Source organism: Alnus glutinosa, chromosome 5, assembly GCF_958979055.1.
Source record: "Alnus glutinosa chromosome 5, dhAlnGlut1.1, whole genome shotgun sequence".
Classification (NCBI taxonomy): domain Eukaryota; kingdom Viridiplantae; phylum Streptophyta; class Magnoliopsida; order Fagales; family Betulaceae; genus Alnus; species Alnus glutinosa.
This window is the reverse complement of record NC_084890.1, coordinates 11,447,550-11,466,199: the sequence shown is the minus strand read 5'-3', so window position 1 is coordinate 11,466,199 and position 18,650 is coordinate 11,447,550. Positions and strand designations below refer to the sequence as shown.

The window sequence follows — 18,650 nt, the reverse complement described above, 5'->3', positions numbered from 1 at the left end:
GGTATTCATAAAAAAATACACATGCTTCTCGTATGGTACTTTCAAAGACTTTTCTCGGACCAGATTTGAAAAAAATTTCTGTCCAAATTTAATACTGCTACTTGAAAGTTATCACTGGGATAGCATCTTAACTAGGAACTCTACAACAATTAGAAGATACTTTTTATTTATTAATTTATTTTTTCTATTTTTAAAATAAAAAAGGCATATGTTTTTTTTTTTTTTTCAAACTATTAATAAACAATATATAATCCAAAATAATTTTTAAAACACAAAACATTACCAAATATGAACCCATAAAAGGATATTTATCGCCTTTATATTCCATCAAAATATTTTTCATACCAAGACTAAAAGCCACTTTCAAAACCATTATCAAAGTTACCCATTTTTAGACATGTTTAATAATATTATTTTCTTATTTTTTTTTTGTTTTTTATTTTCAAAATAAAAATATTAACACACAATTCAAATCACAAAATACTGAAAATTATTTTCACATTTATATTAGGTTATTTATTTATTTTTTTTTGAAAAATAAAGCCACCCTTTAAAAGGCATCAACAAACAATTATTTTTTGTTTTTGTTGCCATTTGAAGGACTTTGAAAGCAGAGTGAGTGGAGTGGGTCACTCGGGGAAGCTTCCCCCAACATTTTAGGGGCTGTGGAGGCGCGGGAATATGGCGGACAGTTTGTTGGGTCCCTCTTCCCTTTTGTGTAAAACACTCTGTCATCTTTCCCATTTTTTCCCCTATAGACCTTCTCTTCCTCCTCCCATGGCTGCGCTTCGCTCCTCACCCACCCACCAACATTGTTGCCGTTGCGCCTCAAACTCAAACCCTAACCAGCCCTCATTGCTCGTCTTCTCAGGTACGCCAACAATGAAGACTCTATAGAGTAATAACAACGATGAGCTTGTTTGGCGAAATTGGAATGTGATAACATCTTTGCGTGTCTAATTTGCAGGTGGGACTGCGTTTAACGGTGTGGTGGAAGAGCTTAAGAGTTTCACGACTCGGGTTGCGCATGTTCTCCCTGTTTCCGATGATGGAGGAAGTACTGCTGAGATTGTTCGTGTCCTTGGTAAATCTTCTAGCCACTTGCAAACCTAGTTCTTTCTTTTGTTTTGTTTTTAAATTAGTTTTATGAATTTTGGATTCTTTTCAATAATAGAAGAAACATCGAAAATATCAAGAATTGGATTGTGTAAAGGTCCAGAAGATGTGTTTTTCTTAGTATTTGTGGAGGTTGATTAATTTTGTAATGCTGTAGGTGGTCCGGCTGTTGGAGACATACGGTCAAGGTGCTTGAGATTGTCTGATCAAAGTACTGCTGAGGCGCTTGCTGTCCGAAGATTGCTGGGTCACCGTTTACCACTTGATGCGCAACAAGCCAAATCAGAATGGTAGAAATCCTTCTGGATGATTAGCTTATTATTTACATGTTGCATTTTGTATGTAGCGTTAAGCATTCTAGTATTCCATGTTTGAACTGCGTTGGATGAAGAAATTCGTTGTACTTCTTGTCAATAGAACTTGGTAACGTAAAAATGGACTTTGAAATGCGATAAGACAACTATAATTGTGTTGTACATTCTTCATTTAGTGACGAATCCCTCCTAAACTGTACCTTATTACTCTCTCTTTCTTTCTCATGTCTCCTCTAATTCTCTTTACCCATGTTTCTCTATTTATGATGCTCAGTGTTCCTCAGAAACCATAAATGTAATTGCATTGCAGTTCAGATGATGCACTTTTAATTAAGAAAATAATTAAAAGAAGTATGATATTACATAATGCATTATGTATGTGAACTTTTTATCTGAAAAGTGCATATATTTACATGTTTATTCTAAAGTAAAGCGTTGAAGTTGGTGAAAGCTACCAACTGTCATATAATATCGTTACCTTTTGGTTTTATATACTTTGCTTATTAATAATATTTTGATTGTGGGACGTGCACTTTCAACTTATAGTATATATTCTTTATTACTTATAAAGAAAGTATATTTTGGTAGTGCACAAGTTATATCACTACTTTCCTTTTCATTTTTACAATAAAGTTAGCCCATTGCCTACTTTTTACTTGTGCCATCTAGTTAATATTATGTATTCTGAGTTTATCTCATTTACTTGCTAGGTGTTACTCAATCTTATGTATATTGAGTAATGGTATGCTGAGTTGAGAATTTGACAGGTATACTATTGTGGAAGGAGAAAATTTTCTATGGAATGGTGTGTCAAAACCCTACAGGGAGACAATTCGAGCTTTCTTGGCTTACTTTCAGAATCAGGTGAATAATCCTACATGTGCTTGGTTGCCTGTAAAGAAATTTGTTGCCAATTCACCTTTAAACAATTTAGTTGAAGAGACATATGCTCATGCTCGAGTATTTCCTTTTCTAGCCCAATTTTTTAGGCCTTTTCTTTTGCTTCCAATTAGTGTTACTTGTTTATTGTACTTGATTGGTGTTTTTATTTTTTCTTCCTTATAGTTTATTATATCACATTATGTAGTATAGGTACACTTAAATACTTCTACTTAACTATAGGAGAAGTAGAGGATATTCACAGAAGATGTGTTGTATTTGGAAGTGAATTACTTAACAAAATATGATAATCTATGCTAAGGATCAAGTTAAATCACTCATACCTTCATTTAAATACTTCTTATAATTTTTTTTTTTGAAATCTTGCTTGCGTAGTTCTTTTTTTACCCCCTCATGACTGCTTTTATGATTTTCATGTGTCAGTTGTTATTTCTTCCCATTTTCGACTGCTCTTTTAACTTCTCAATGTGATGCTTGGCATGAAAACTTACATAATTTTTCCTGAATTTCAAACACAGATTCTCCGGCGGTCTGATGGATCATTTTGTTTCAGTAATGGCAGGTACTGTATTTCTTTGAGTTAGATGTAACTGTTCCAATTTTTTGTGCCACATAAGTAATGCCTTTTCCTTTGTGAAATTTTGATAACTATCTTCTTGAGTTGTTATGGTGGAAAAGGGTAATAAATGTAAGTGGAATGCTGCTTTTTCCAGAATTTGGAAATCGTACCTAAATGAACCCTGTCATGTCAGAGGCTTCTTACTGCCTGTCACAAGTGGTTTATATTTATTTATTAAAACTTTTTGTTTCATGTGATGGTTCTCAATCCTTCTATATCAAAGAAGTTTTGAGGTATTGATTCCGAGATCTGGGAATCAAAATGCTTACTTATAGCAGGTTACTTAGTTCTACTCATCAGTTATGAATGACTAATCTAAGTGGGAAGAAATTTGCAGAAGCTTTAAACCTTTTCCTTGAAGATGTGGCTGACGGAGATCAACAGTTCAGGATCCCCACCCCAAGCGGCCTCTGTCAAAGGACTCCAAAACAGCAACTCAGACGTTGCCTTTTATAATAGTCCAATTTGAAGGGATAAATAGACAGTTTAAATTTAAATTGGAATGCTCTTAGATGAGTTAAGAAATGGCCTTAATTAATCTCTAAAGGCTGGGTTTAAGTAACTTTATTTAGAAAGGAAGCTTTTAAAAGTAACTTGAACTTCACTTTGAAGACTGTGAGAGAACGGTGATAGCTTGAATAGATTTATTGTTCAAGACTTTCTATGGGTGGATGGTTGCTCAATTTTTCTCGCTTTGCTAACTTTGTAGAATTTCTGGACATGTGTTCCTTTTCCTCTCTCTAAGCGAGCGTTTATTTTGTATACTCCCTGTGTACTTGGGTTGCGCTCCTCTGCACTTTAATAAGATTGATTTACTTATAAAAAAAAGTTGGCTTCATCGACTTTTTACCATATCCTTGCCTATTTTCCATTAGAATCATGATTTTTTCAAGTAATGACCATGAAGGAAGGGGGTGTGGAAGATAACAATATTCGTTTTTGAACAAAGTTTTTCTCAATTCCTCTATCTCAGTATATGAAATTGACATGTGTCCAAAATGCGTGTGATTCTGACATTCATTTTTAAAAATACTTGCAAGAATCACATGCTCAATTAAAAATGCATGTGAGAAACACTAATTCAAATCTCCCATTCCCCCTCACCCTAGGGCCAAAAAAGTACTTATTAAAAAAAAAAATGCATGTGAGAAACACATGCATTATGGACACATGTCAGTTTAATAGACTGAGTTGGAGGAAATTCCTTCAACCCAGTTTGAAGGAAAACTTTGTCCTTAGTCTTTTCAACCACCAAATTAACCCCCTCCCCAGTAACCAAAAAGAAAATAGATGTGAAATTTATTTTGATGTATGGATTGTTAGTGCGGTTGTGAATAGTGATCATTCATCACTAAAACACTTAATTGAATGATCTTTTGTTTTCGCTGCTGAATTGCTATCAGCTAATCCTATTTTAAGATTAAGAAATGCGACTAGCTTCAACTGCTAGTGCTTGGACTTGCTTCTAGAAAGGGCTGTACTAGTTTAAAATTATTGCATCATAGTTAATTCTGATGTTTGATCAATTTTTTCTCTGATATTACCATTACTTAACCGAGTCTCTTAATTTTTGCAGCATTGGGAATTTCTTCTTTGCAGGAGCACGCATATTTTTTCAGTCTTTAGATGCTGCAATATTTTTGTTTTCACGTGTTTCAGATATTCCTTCAGAAAGTATGGTCCTCCCAGTGATATCAACAAACGACAGGCTTACATTAGGATGTGAATTATGGGTATGATGATTATTGATCCACATTTTAATTTGTAGGGGTATGCCATATGTGCTTATGTTTTGTAATTGTGTATTGGTTCACCATTTCCATGTGTATCTGCTAGTACATACAAGACGACTTATTGTCAGTTCATCCATAGAAGACAAAATTTTGTAGGTATCTAGCTCCATCATATCTTACCTAGAAAGGGTGCACAAGCATGGTAATAGAGTCATGCAAATTAAGTTCTTTTTCTGTTCTTGGAGAAAATTCCATTTCTTGTTTATTTTGAGGAATGGTTTTATATTCCATGTTTCAGATTTACTCTAAAAGTGTTTATTGTTTTTATGTGCATTCTAGGATCGCAATATGTGCTGCTTAGTTTGTATTGCATGTGTAATTGATATATGGTACATTTTCATTTGCTGTGCTTTTCATTAGCCGAATTTTGTTTCTGATGCATTTGTAATCTATGAAAAGAGGACCTAAATAGCATACAGTCATTGTTTGAGGATATCTTAAGTCTGGGTAACTAAGGTTGATCATAATTTCCCAATCATATTGGGATTAGACTCTCTAGAGTTATGGCAAATGATAAAAACATTCTTGAAGCTGCTATTTTATAAATTAAGACAAATTAGCGATTCTTGCAGTAGACCTAATACTTTGTTTCCAATATATAAAGATAAAGCTTTTTTTTTCTTTTCTTTTCTTTCTTTCTTTCTTTCTTCTTCTTTTTTTTTTTTTTTTTTTTTTTTTTTTTTTTTTTTTTTTTTTCTCGATATTCTGATTATTTCCCTCTTACCTTGGAAATACTGATTTATTTAGAGGATATGAATTGTCATGATCTTGTTAATGTATTTGAATCCATGGATCATTTACAAGTTATTGCCTTGTGTTGTTATTAGAATATCGATTAAGTGATTTAATTCACAATTTTCTATCAATTTAAGCTTTTAGAATAAATGATATTTTATCATGGTATCGGAGTAAGTGGTCATGAGTTGAACCTTGATCTTGTTTTACCTTAAAAAATTTCACACGTTGTGCCCCACTTGTGGAATGGAAATTTGGGTCTACGCGTGAAAAAGAGTATTAGAGTATTAAATCAAGTGATTAAGGCACAATTTTATGAGTTTAATTAAGTTTTTAGAATAAGTGGTATTTTATCAGTTACTTAATTGTCTTTGAGTTTCAATTTTTTCCCCTAAATTTTATGTGTAACTTGTGGAACATTTTTACTTAGCAATCAATAGCTGTTATGGAAATGATTCACTTTTTCATTGTGGTATTTTAGCTCAGTTAACTGAACTAATGATGCAACTCTAGTTTGCAGAAATGATGTTCTGGTTTTAGATAAGCAATATCCCAGTTTTTGCATTATAATTTCTTCTGCTAATTCTCTCGCGTTCAATTTGCTGTCAGGATGGGACTATAATTCGAGGTCAGAATGAAATTTCTCATCCAACTTATGGATCCATGGAACCTATAAATAAGGTATGCTCCTATTATTTCATCATAGGAAGCTGAATTTTATATTATTGTTGAATTATGTTAATAGTATGATTCATCCATGGAGGATTTTCCAGACAAGGGTTATCAAAATCATTTGGTCAGTGGTTAAAAACTTATGTTGATGGGAACAATTGCAATGGCAGTGAAGAGAGTGGTGTTAGTGGTGGTGATATTGGTGTGCTGTGTATTTGTGTCATTTGCAGTGGTAATGGTCAGGGTGGTGTTACTAGTGGTGATAGTTCTCCTCTCTTGTATAACTCTATACTTAGGTGGTGTTTCCTTGGTATCTTTTGATGAATGTTGCTTATCTAAAGGGACCAAAAAAAAAAAAGGTGTTGGGACTAAGGAAGAGTTCTAAAGAATTATGATATTGATTGAGTTTAGGCACTGTGTTGATAATTTTCAGGTTTAGTTATAGTACATGGGGATTTTCATTTTCTGTTAATTATTTTTCACAAAGTTTCTTATTTATTCAACTGCCTAATTCTCATTATAGGGAAGATCTTCAGTTCCAGCGCTTCCTTCAAGAATAAAGAGGGTGTTCTACATCTCAAGTGAGGGCAGTAATTTGCTGCATGAGGTGATCCTAGGTTTCTTTGTTGTGCCTAATCTACTATTAGAGTTGGTTTTGTCGCAAGAACTCAATCTTGTATCTTATTATTCAAATTCCGTATAGGTCTAATGGTGTTTGGATCAAATGGCAATATCCTTCCTCCTACAAACAGGGGGTGGAGGGTGAGGTCATGGCTACAGTCCCATATTAATGTGTGTAGTTGTATTTTCCTAAAAAAACTTATTCATTTGTGTCCTGCATTAAAATACTATAAAAAAAAGGAAAGAAAAAGGAATGGATAGAAAAAAGTACGTTATATGATTCATCCCTTTGCCAATTGCCTGAAACATGCCTGTTATAAGGAATTTAGGCAGTTATATTTAGTCATTTTTTTTTTCTTTTTTGACACCAAAAACATGTAGTGGTGTCAGGATTCTGCTTCCCCAAATTTGTCAGTCCTATGGAACTAATACCACTCTTTTATCAATCTTTTATTATATTTTTGATTTATCTCTATTCATATATCAATTCTTGGCACTCTGGTGATTACAATGGCTAAGCAATCAGTACCAAGTATAACTGTATTTCTTTCAAGTTGTGAAGCTCAATACTATTTAGTATGATATGGAACATTTTATCCACTTGTCTTATGTTGGATGGAGTGATATGGAAGAGTCTGGAAAGATCTTAGACCTTTCTGATGTTAGTCATTGACTATTTAAGATTGATAGCCAGAAAAAAAAATATTTAAGTAAAATTGACCGGTCTTATGTTGGATGGAGTGATATGGAAGAGTCTGGAAAGATCTTAGACCTTTCTGATGTTATTCATTGACTATTTAAGATTGATAAACAGGAAAAAAAAATATTTAAGTAAAATTGACCATTCAAGTTGTGGTTTTAATATAACAATTAAAGTTATATAAATTCTAGGTTTAATTATGATATTTTGGATTCTTTTTCTTTTGGCATTACAAATTTTGGTTTAATGCTTTAATCCAGACCAAAATAGAATCCTTGCTTTACTTTTATTCATCAGTACACATGGGACATATTCACATTGTTAGAGTATCGTTAGGGACTTCTTTTATTCTGTATGAAATGTAAAAATTGGTTTTAATATGTGCACTAATTCCTGATATCTTGACCATTTGATAATTCACTTCTTTTATTGACTAGGTCTTCCCCACAGCAAACCCAGCTGTCCTGGAGCAGTTGAGTAGTGTGGACTGTATTGTTTATGCTATGGGATCTCTCTTCACTTCCAGTTGTCCATCATTGGTAACACTCTTGACCATTTGCTAGCATTTTGCTTACGCTATGGCATTCTGATGATGTTACTGCCATATGTGAGATAAATTATGAAAAGATAATAATGATTAACACTTTGGACTGCTTTATTACCATTTGCTAGCTTATGCCAAGATAAAGCAATGTGGATGGCCTTATGGACTGTATTGCTTTCGCTATGAGATACCTCTTTACTTTGCGGAAGGCTAATTTGTCTATAGTCATCTCGTTAAACACAACATTAATACTGATGTGGGTGTCCACTAACCTGATCGGTCGGACTTCGCCGGATTCCAACAACTGATCCGACAGTCAGCCATTGAAAATTGGCCACCAAACTGCACTGATTGGTGGTTGGAACCGCGCCTCATCAACTGCTGTTGGAGTAGCGCGATTCAAGTAGTTGGTTGGGTCGGGTTTTGGGTTTTGCTTGATTCGTTTGGGCCCATTATGTCAATGGCCGTCTTGCCCAATTTAGGTTTTATGAACCTTCTAGTTCGGCCCTTTGGGTCCTTACATTTTGGCATGTTTGGCCTACTTTGGGTTACTTTAGAATCTGTTTCCACTTGTTTGTGGCCCATCTTGCCAAACGTCATCTGGTCTAGAACCCCATCCCATGGCCCTGAAAATTCTTAAGCATCATCCCTGACAACTCAAATCAAAGTCACCTGACACCCACACCCCATAAACCCAAGAATTGCCCATCATGATCGTTTCATATTAGCACCCAATCATTGGGAATTACCCACTAATCCGAATCATGCCAGCCCCAAATTCCCAAATATGCATCACTACCACATGCTCTCTCAAAAACATTATCAAATAATACTTAATGATACTTCCATCACCTAAAACACCAGGACCAGAAACAAACAAAGCCTATTGACCCAGAATATTATAGCAACTTATAAATTTTAGAAGAAAATTGAAGATCTAAACGAAGTCTATCGACCTAGAACAGCAGACAAGCAAGCAATTTAGAAGAAAAAAGAAGATATGAAAGCATACTAAATAGTCGCAGCAATAGATCCAACCATGGCAGGTCTCCTTGTGACATTGGTCCACTGCACCCAACCTCACCCGATTGGCACCAAACAATACTAGCAATGCTACCATGGTCTTCTCCGTTTCCCCATTTCTCTCCAACCTCCCAAACCCAACTCCAAACCTTAACACTAACTTACAGAGGAAACCAAAGAGAGATCTAGGATCTACATCGAGTGATGAGAAGGAAAAGTGGGAAGTCTGGGGTAGGTAAAATAGTTAAATGAGTTTTGAAATTTAGTTTTTAATGAATATTGACTGGGTTGGTTTCATCAGACTACATACCACAACATTGATGATCGACCCAACGAGTGTCGGTTTCTCAATGCCTGGAACCACACCGGCTCATTGGAATGTTGAAAACTGGTGTCGTATATGTCAGGTCAGCGGGTTGTTTCGAGTTGTTTTATTTTTATTCATATATTCTATCATAGCAAGTTGGAGAAGAAGAGAGAGAAGACATATTTATAGACTTTAGAACTTTTCTTTGAAGATTTTTGAAACATTTCCTTTTTTTTTTTGGCCCAAGTGGAACAACACATTGAAATAAGTACACTAGCTTGTTTACCAATTCTGTCTCTTGAATCTGATTTATGAACTTGTCCAAATCTTGAAGTTCATTCAATAAAGTTTTTCTTTCTCGCGTCCAGCTTGTTAGCAGCAGTTAATTTGTGATTTTTGTTAAGCAGCATCACAAACATATCTTTTTATATTTTCTCATTGATCATGCACCATTTCTAGGTATTACTAGGCATTGGGGAGATTATTTCTTCAAGGTCCTGCCGCAAGGTATCTTTCCATCACGCTATCAAGTTATTTGATACATGTGACTATCTAGTACAAGTTATATGGTTTATTGCTCATTCATATGCATGGAACATGTCAATGCCTTTTTGTAACACCCCAGTCCTATATTAGGAAGATGAATAACCCACAAAGTAGGTTGATTATAAAAGAGTTTATGGGTGCTAAGTTCCACATTGGTTCCTTACTAGGTAAGATTGGGTTTTATAAGTGATTTTAAAAAGCTCCAATTGCAACTTTACTATTTCTTTTATAATGATAACGCAGATGTGGCTAGTGCTTTTCTTGAAAAGTTACACCTTTAGAATGGTCAGGTTGTTTGAATTTACTATCTCTTGCTTGGATATATATATATAATATTTTAGACATAGATGCCTACATTCTATATTTTGCAGGGTTCAGCATGTGTTGTACTTATTTAATTCATTTTGATATCAGGTACTTTTGTTAAATGGTACAAATGATCGAGAAACCAGTGATTTCTCAGCATCTTGCTTCGTAACTGCAATTACAAATGCTCTGAATCGAACATATGGAGATCCTCAGAATTGTCTAAAAAACCTTGTACGTGAGTAGATACGGTAATTCTTTGAAGTGCATTTTGCTGAGTGACTTGGTGTGGTGTAGCGTGATAATCTAGTGTTCTGTTTAAATTTAATAATCAGAGGCATCTTGCATTCTATGAACTTGTGATTATGTCATAAGAAAGCAAATTTAATTTATAATTAGGACATGGTATATAATGGGTTTCACCTTCAATAGCAAGATCAGCAGCTTGATGAATATGGTGATGCTTGTTTTAGAAGTTAGTTAAAAGTTGCCCTCTAAAATGAATGCCATAAACAGTGGGTTTAGACATGTAACTTACAAACTTTTCACTACACTCTATGCACTCTTTCTCTCTGTCTCTATCTCTAAGCCTAACACCTAACCAACCTGTCCCCCAACCTTTACACCTGACCCAAGCCCAGGGGCTGGTGAGCATAATTATCTAACCTCTCTTTAGACTCCATCAGACTTGCCTAAACTGCAACCTTCTTCTCTATACTGCATGCCAAAAGGTGATTTTAGCTTTTAGTTGGGGTTTCTGAGAATTGAGGTGCACTCACCTGGACAGAGTCTAACCTCCTCTGAGAGATGTCAGTGTCTCTGCCATGTCCTTGTTGGCATTCTTTCTCTCCTTTTTACCACCTTCAACGTGAATTGATGACCTCTGCTCCCCCAGATTGGTGATCCGTAGGTCTGCTGAATGGTTTCTTCCCATTCCCAAACCCCTCCACTCTCCCAATTGCTGAATAGTGATTTTTCATTATAGAAGTATCGACTCACCCTTTGCAGCAGCATTGGGCTTTTTGAAATTTATGTTTATGATAAGGCCTGTACTGTATAGTTAAAGAAAAAAACATTCCTTGGTTATCTTGAAAGAAGGAAATGTTGAGAATTAGAGCAAACATGTCGTTTATTTGAAGTTTATGTTTCTGTGCAGCCAAGCCAGTACATTAATACACTTTTGGTCCCCAAAGATGGTGAAATTCCTGTTGATGTTCAATCCTTGGCCGCCCAAGGAATCTTTGATGTGGTATGTAGGCCTCTTACCATTTGTTTCGACTGGTATACTAGAAAAAAGTGCTAAAGAAAATGTCCTTATGGGAAATAACATTTATGAAGTTCCATATTCCATTTTAAAATCAAGCATTACTCATTTGAAAATCCCAGGATAAGACGTTAATGCTTTATTCGGAGTTACTATGGTGAGGGCATGTTCCTGAAATTTTTCTTTAAACTAGCTCTGGATTGCTGAAGTTCCCCAGTGAGGCTAATTTGGCACCTCTGATCAAAATGCTAGTTTTAAATATTTCTGGTGCCAGAAGAATTGCCTGATGAGGTTGAAATTTAACAGCTCGAACTTGAAAGGCAGCCGGGCAGGATTTCTTATGGTGTTATTATTTTTAGGTGCTCTGTATTCAGAAGAATTTTAGTATTGCCTCAATAAGTATTAGTAGCCTTAAGCAGAGAACACTATGTTTTATCATTTGGATATGGTTACTTGACTTGATGATGGCAATCTGCTTTATTTGTGAACCTAGATTCTTCTAAAACAAATTGACTTTTGCAGATAATTGTTGATTCTATACATGATCCACTAGTGGGTGTAATATTTGACCCGAAGTCCCTAATACAAGCTCTGACCGATGTGATAGGCAAACACTTAAGCGCAAATGTTACTGAGCTCAATTGACCATTCAAATAATGTTCAGGGGCAAGAGTAATCGGCGTTGATGTATATATTGAAGCCTTTCTTCTTGTAGGTCCATTGTTCCTGAGGTAAAACTTACAGAAATTCAATCTTTTTCTCAGTCCATCGTTGTATCATATTCGATCTACTTACTTACCATGAATGTGCTGCAATTACTATTCTAATTGTTAATTTGAAATGATTTTCTGATTACATGTGAGTTTGCCTCACTTCATGTTTTGGTTGGCATAAGATCTTCAATCCAAGGATATTCCGGGAATATTATGTAAAAAATACTGGCAGCTCAATCTATTTTAATAATTTTTTTTTTATTTTTTTTAATATAATTTTAAGATTTTTTTAATTTTATGAATGATATTTTTGTCAATGGGAACATTGATTGTTTAGGAGACATTAAAACAATAGGTAGTTTGCAGAGGACATTGATAATGCGGTGGTAGTTTGCGGAGGCATGGGTACTTTTTTTTTCCTTCTATTTATAACCAAAATCCAGTGCGTTCAATGGCTTTAGTACTTCAAAGGAAACCAATTGATGCTGTGGAAATTTTGTGGCCAAGAGGCTTCTCAATCGTGGTTGTGCCCACTATATGAAACTTCCAATAATGTATGAGATACATAAAGATAAAATTAGAGTAATGCTAATAATCACATTTATTTATCACACTTATTTTATGCTGGTTGATGAGGTTATTTAAAACACGACATGTCAATCGGTGTGAAAAATATAGAATGTCCGTATGTGACATCTCACATCGTTTGGGAATGAGGATGTGATTATATGTATAAATGCACCCTTTATGATATAACGCGTTTTAAAGCCGTGATGGTCATTAACCTATCAGAACTCCGCAGTTAAGCGTGCTTCTGCGAGAGCAATCCCAGGATGGGTGACCTCTTGGGAAGTCTGGTTTGGGGGAGTCAAAAGCGGACAATATTGTGTCATTGGAGGTGGATCGTTGCAAATAGTATTAGAGCCATTGCTCAGCCTGAGATGGTGGGAGCGTGCACAAGCCCAATGAGGGACGCCAGCGGGGACGCTAGGTCCAAAGAGGGGGTGATTGTGACATCCCACATCTTCTGGGAATGAGGATGTGATTATATGTATGAATGTACCATTTATGACACAACGCGTTTTAAAGCCGTGATGGTCATGAACCTATCAGAACTCTGCAGTTAAGCGTGCTTCTGCGAGAGCAATCCCAGAATGAGTGACCTCCTGGGAAGTCTAGTTTGGGGGAGCCAAAAGTGGACAATATTGTGTCATTAGGGGTGGATCGTTACACCGTACCCTGTGATGGATGCGCCTATGTAGAATACACAGAAGGCAAAGAGATTCATGTGGAGGACAAGAGTTGTGACCCAATTCTAGTATGTGTACCACAAAAATATAAGATGTTGCTGGGTATTATTAACTATGCTGAACTGGGATGTCGATTTTACTTTCATAGCAATATATAGTCGACTATGGCACAAGTGAAGATCAAGGCTGTGAGGGTGGTCTCATGGACAATGCCTATAATATTATATTATGCACAATCACACGTTACATCTGAAGCTAGTCATCCCTACAAGCCATCTGGAGAACGGATTCCAGAGTGTGTAGTGTTAGAGTATGATAAGGAGTATATTTTTATATATATCTCCCAATTAATTAGGAGTTAGATCTCCAACTCCAAGGTTGAGTCTGATTCTTAATAGAGTTAAGAGTCCACGAGTCAGGTCCTAATCGGCCATTTGAATAATCTTAGATAATTTAGAGTCCTAGTTGAATTCCTACTTCTTTCTTCTATGTAATTGGCAGTCTTGTTATTCTATTTAAAGGAGAAACTATTAATGAAAGATGTTGATTATTAATTTCTACAATACAATATATTGTGTTTTGGAGGTCACGGCTTCCTCTAAGTAGCTATTAAAGGTCGTGGCTCTTTCAAAGTAACCACATATCTTTTCCTATGTTTGGTTACTAGTTGTTTCAAATCAAGTGGTATCATATCGAGGTTATCCATCACCATAAGCGCAGCATGTCTGTCAAATTTCCATAAGCGCAGCGTGTCTGTCAAATTTCCTTGCGTTGCAGAGCAACAGCTCTACTATAAGAGAAGTGGTCAGAGTTCCTCGCGTGGAAGGATCAATTCATCAAGCAGATGAGGGAGTGTTTCAGATAGAGTTCCATTATTGCACCATTTGACAGCATTTTAGCAAACTAATCGCCACTCACACCACCCCAAAACCGTCAGTTTTACCCACCGAAAGCCCAAGATTCAAACCCACACAGAAACCTCCACCCCAACTCACCATCACATCATTACCCATCCCACCGAATTGCGTCAACCAATACCCAAGGAAAACTACACTTTTGTTCAACCATCCCATTGGCACAACAACTAGGGTTGTCAATTTTTGACTCGTGAATCTGACACGAACATGACACAAAATTATAGGGTTTGAGTTTAGGCTAAACGAGTTTGGGTTATAAACGGATTGACTTGTTTATGACACGTTTATGAACGGGTCAAACGGATTAACCCGTTTATAATCCTTATAAACATGTCATGTATGGGTTTCGTGCCTCAACTCATTTAGCTAATCGTGTTGGGTTCGGGTTGTCTTAAACGGGCTGACGGGTCAATCGGGTTGGCCCGAACCCGACATGGTAACCCGTTTTGCCAACTTTGACAACAACCCAAATTGCATACCCATCCCACCAAATTGTATAAGCCAATACCCAAGTCACAACCCACCACCGAACAGCCTTCCACCCATGACATTCTCTCTGCCACAATCCAATATAAGTGTTGTTGCCACCCAAGTCAAACACCATCATCAAACCGCCTCACACTTACCAGCCTTCTCTATGCTAGTCCACCACCAAGCAGTGGCGTGAAGAGAACAGAATCTTTGTGTCGCTCCTACTGCTAGTCGCAGTCGTCAGGCCACCGCCTCCCGAAAGCACTGCACTTGCAACTCCTCAAATTCTTGATAGAGTTAGAGTCCTAGTTGCCCACTTAGATAATTTAGAGTCTTAATTGAATTCCTATTTCTTTCTTCTATGTAACCGACCGTCTTGTTCTTCTATATATTTAGAGGAGGAATTATCAATGAAGAAAGAGATTGCTTATTATTTTCTACAATATAATTTGCTGTGTTTAATTTGGAAGTTATGGCGGTAAATATGCCTTCCAGATTTACTAAAGATAATAATTAAGGTTAAATACATTTGACCCCTCCTATTTTAACAACTCTTTTTTGTTTTTTTACATATGTTTCAATTTGTATCATAGATAGTACTTCGCTTATGACTAAAAATGAAGATAGTACCTCCGCCCATAACTTGACGGAAGTTCACGCCAATACCTTTAAAAAATTGACACGTATCATTATGGCTTATTAAAAATAAAAAATAAAAAATTGAAAACTAAAAATATTTATAAAAAGAAATTTTTTGAAAAAAAAAAATGTTATGTCAACCAGTGTAAAATGGATGTGACATTTTAATGCAAACTATAAAATTTGAAATGTGAACGGCTAGTTTGTTTACTTTGTTCCTTGATGGAGCTACTGAATCAAATAACTATGCATTAAAATAGTAGTTCATTGTCCCATTCTTACTTATCAAAAATAAAAATAAAAAATAAAAAAAGAAGGAAAATTATGAAATTTGTCATTGTGGTTTGACATTGTAAAGAATAAATTTATATGGTTTCACAATGTACTTATAAATCCTTGTTGGATGTCTATGTAACAAAATGATTCTTCTGTACAAATTTCAACCATTTTTCCAACAGAATCATTATAAAATTACCATCAACTAAAAATTTCTTAGAAACAAAGAAAAAAAAAAAACATTGGATCAGGAAGTGACCAAAGGGGGTAGTTGACTACTCACAGAATCGGAGGTGGTTTGGCAAACTCTAGAGACCAACTATTTGGGTGGCAGGCAACCCCCAAAACTGGTCTTTAGGAATGATCAAACTACCTTTATAGCCCTAGAACTGATTGTTAGGAATGACTGAACCACTTCAAAGGGCTATGAGAGTGGTTTGGCTACCCCCATAATTGACTAGAAGGGATAGCCAAACAATCTCTCCAAAGACGATAGGGGTTGTTCGGCAACCTCCAAAACCGATCGCTAGGGATGGCTTAAATAACCGCCAAGAGGGAATGTCCGAACCACATGCAAGAGCGACAAGGTGATTGGCCACCACGAGAATACATAATCAGGGATGGTGCGACCACCCTCATAATCAATCGGGAGGAATGGTCAAATTACATCCAAGAGCGATGGGGGTGGTGGACTAAACAAAGTTCCATTTTTGTTTTCCTTTTTCTTTTTTTTGGTTTTTTTTTTAAAAAATAAAAAAATAAAATTATTTGATGGTAAAATTGTAATTCCAAAGGGTTTTGTTGAAAAAATAGTTGGAATTGTATGAGAGGATCATTTTGTTACAAAGGTATTCTACCGAGATTTTTAAGCTTATTTGTTATAGTGTTAAGCCATAGAGACTAATTCAACAATTTTCTAAAAATAAAAAATCCTGCCAATCTATACACGCCAAAGTTTACTCGAACTAATTCAACAATTTTCTAAAAATAAAAAATCCTGCCAATCTATACACGCCAAGTTTACTCGAAGTGAAAATTGCATTGACCATTAAGGTTTTGTGAAAGAGTAATATTACATACTCAACTCTTATTTTACTGGGCCAACTTTTGTATCAGTCTTTATTTAAAAAAGACAAAAGGATTAATTACAATTCACTCCGGGCCCGAAGTTGTTTGCCATTTTCAATTTGGCTACCAAAGTTTAAAAATTTGCAATGTATCTCTCCAAAGTTTCAAAATTTTCAATTCAAGCATTCCATCAAACCAGACGGAATTTTGACCATGTGTGTGTCTTGTGACTTTTTTTAGGCAAATATGTCCGTTTTACCCTCACTCCAAAACGAAGTCGGTTTGCCCTTTAAGGGTGAATTCAAAATTTTAAAAACTTTGTGAGGGTAAATTACAAATTTTTAGAAATATTTTGTTTTTGTTTTTGTTTTTTTTTTAAAAAAACACCTTTAAGGGTGGTTGCCGGTTAACCAGAAGCCACCCCTAACCCCTGGCCACCTCTGGGGGTGGCCGCGCCACCCCCAATGGCTGGGGGTGGTTGCCCAAACAGCAACCACCACTTAGTATTTTCTTTTTTCTTTTTCTTTTTTTTTTTTTTTAATTTTTTTTAAATAAATATTTTTGTTTTATTTATTTTTATTAGATTTTATAATTTTTTATTTTTAATGGACACGTGTCAACTTCCTATTGGGTGTCTCCAAAAGGGTAAAAAGACGTTTTGGAGTGGTTAAAATTCCGTCTAGCTAGTTTGACGATCAAACCAGACGAAATGCTTGAATTGAATTTTTTTTAAACTTTGGGGGGTACATTGCAAATTTTTAAACCTTAGTAGTCAAATTGAAAATGGCTAACAACTTTGAAGGGGTGAATTGTATTTAACCCAAAGAAAAATATCTAAAGGCTGATGGACACGCTACATCTGTCTAGTGAGATGAAAGTTGAGTATTTAGAATTACTCTTTGTAGAATTATGTATGTTGTCTTATTTTACATATTATTTACCTCCCTTTTATTAAAAAAAATATATTATACATTGATCACCGAAATATTTTTTGCCACAAATTAATTAACTGGAAATGTTTTAAAATATAAAAATTATTACTTTTGTTTGATGTTTAAGAACAGTTAAAAAAACCATTGGGCGCTTAATTAAAATATTTAAAGAGAGTTTACTGCCAACTAGTGTTGAGCTATTATTCTACATAATTAATTATTTTCTTACGAATCCGCTGTTCCTTGTTTAGTTTTGAAGTTTTGGTAAATTATTTGTTTTCGTTTGTTAAAATCAAACTCAAAATTTTGATGCATTTTGTTTCAAGTGATCAGGGAGAACTTAAATAATTTTTTTTGATTAATTTCAAATAGTTAGAAATTAAAAATAGAAATCAAGAATCCAATAACAAATTTTTGGGGAAAACAAGGTATTTTCCCTAAGTTCTTCATGCATTCCCTAAGTCAACTGCTCGGAAAAAAAAAAAAAAAAAAAAAAAAAAAAAAAGGGAAAAAAAAGAAGAAAAAGAAAAAGAACAAGAACAAGAAAAAAGAACGTGGCCGGGGCATTAGCAATCCTTATGAAAGGCAGAATTTGCGTAGATGAGACAGTAGCCAATATCGATCCAAGGCTGTCGTTGTATGGCAGCAATAATGTAGCATTAGGACCAGGGACAAGCTTTTAGCATGTGGAGGATATCATTTTCTTCAGGTATATACGGTAGTGTTAATTAGTAGGAGAAAGAAGAAGCTGTTAATTAATTAATCAACCCAACAGTCAAATGTATGTTGATCAATGATTGTAGGAATGATTGTGGGTTTCACCATTAATCCATATCCACATCCTTCAAACACGAGGAATATTCTTGATCTATATATACGTACCCATGCATTTTGTCTTCTAAAATCATATATATCAGAAAAAGA

The 18,650-nt window shown here is 35.3% G+C and overlaps 1 protein-coding gene across 4 annotated transcripts; it reads left to right on the top strand.

Annotated features, from left to right (window-relative positions):
* Positions 1-598: 598 nt before the first annotated feature.
* LOC133869958 (uncharacterized protein YNL011C) lies at positions 599-12,315 on the top strand. Of its 4 annotated transcripts, none has more exons than XR_009900587.1 (13): positions 599-871; positions 968-1,084; positions 1,274-1,406; positions 2,198-2,294; positions 2,849-2,892; positions 4,526-4,682; positions 6,087-6,158; positions 6,673-6,756; positions 7,908-8,009; positions 9,804-9,851; positions 10,305-10,447; positions 11,353-11,445; positions 11,983-12,019. XR_009900587.1 is itself a non-coding variant. In XM_062307062.1 (13 exons), the coding sequence occupies exons 1-13, from the start codon at positions 682-684 to the stop codon at positions 12,077-12,079; spliced, it is 1,275 nt and encodes a 424-aa protein (XP_062163046.1). In that variant the 5' UTR covers positions 599-681; the 3' UTR covers positions 12,080-12,315. The 4 variants fall into 4 exon arrangements, 3 of the variants coding, with proteins under 3 accessions (XP_062163046.1, XP_062163044.1, XP_062163045.1); XM_062307062.1 differs by lacking the exon at positions 11,983-12,019 and adding an exon at positions 12,068-12,315 and having other exon boundaries at positions 10,305-10,430; XM_062307060.1 differs by having other exon boundaries at positions 10,305-10,430; positions 11,983-12,315.
* Positions 12,316-18,650: the final 6,335 nt, after the last annotated feature.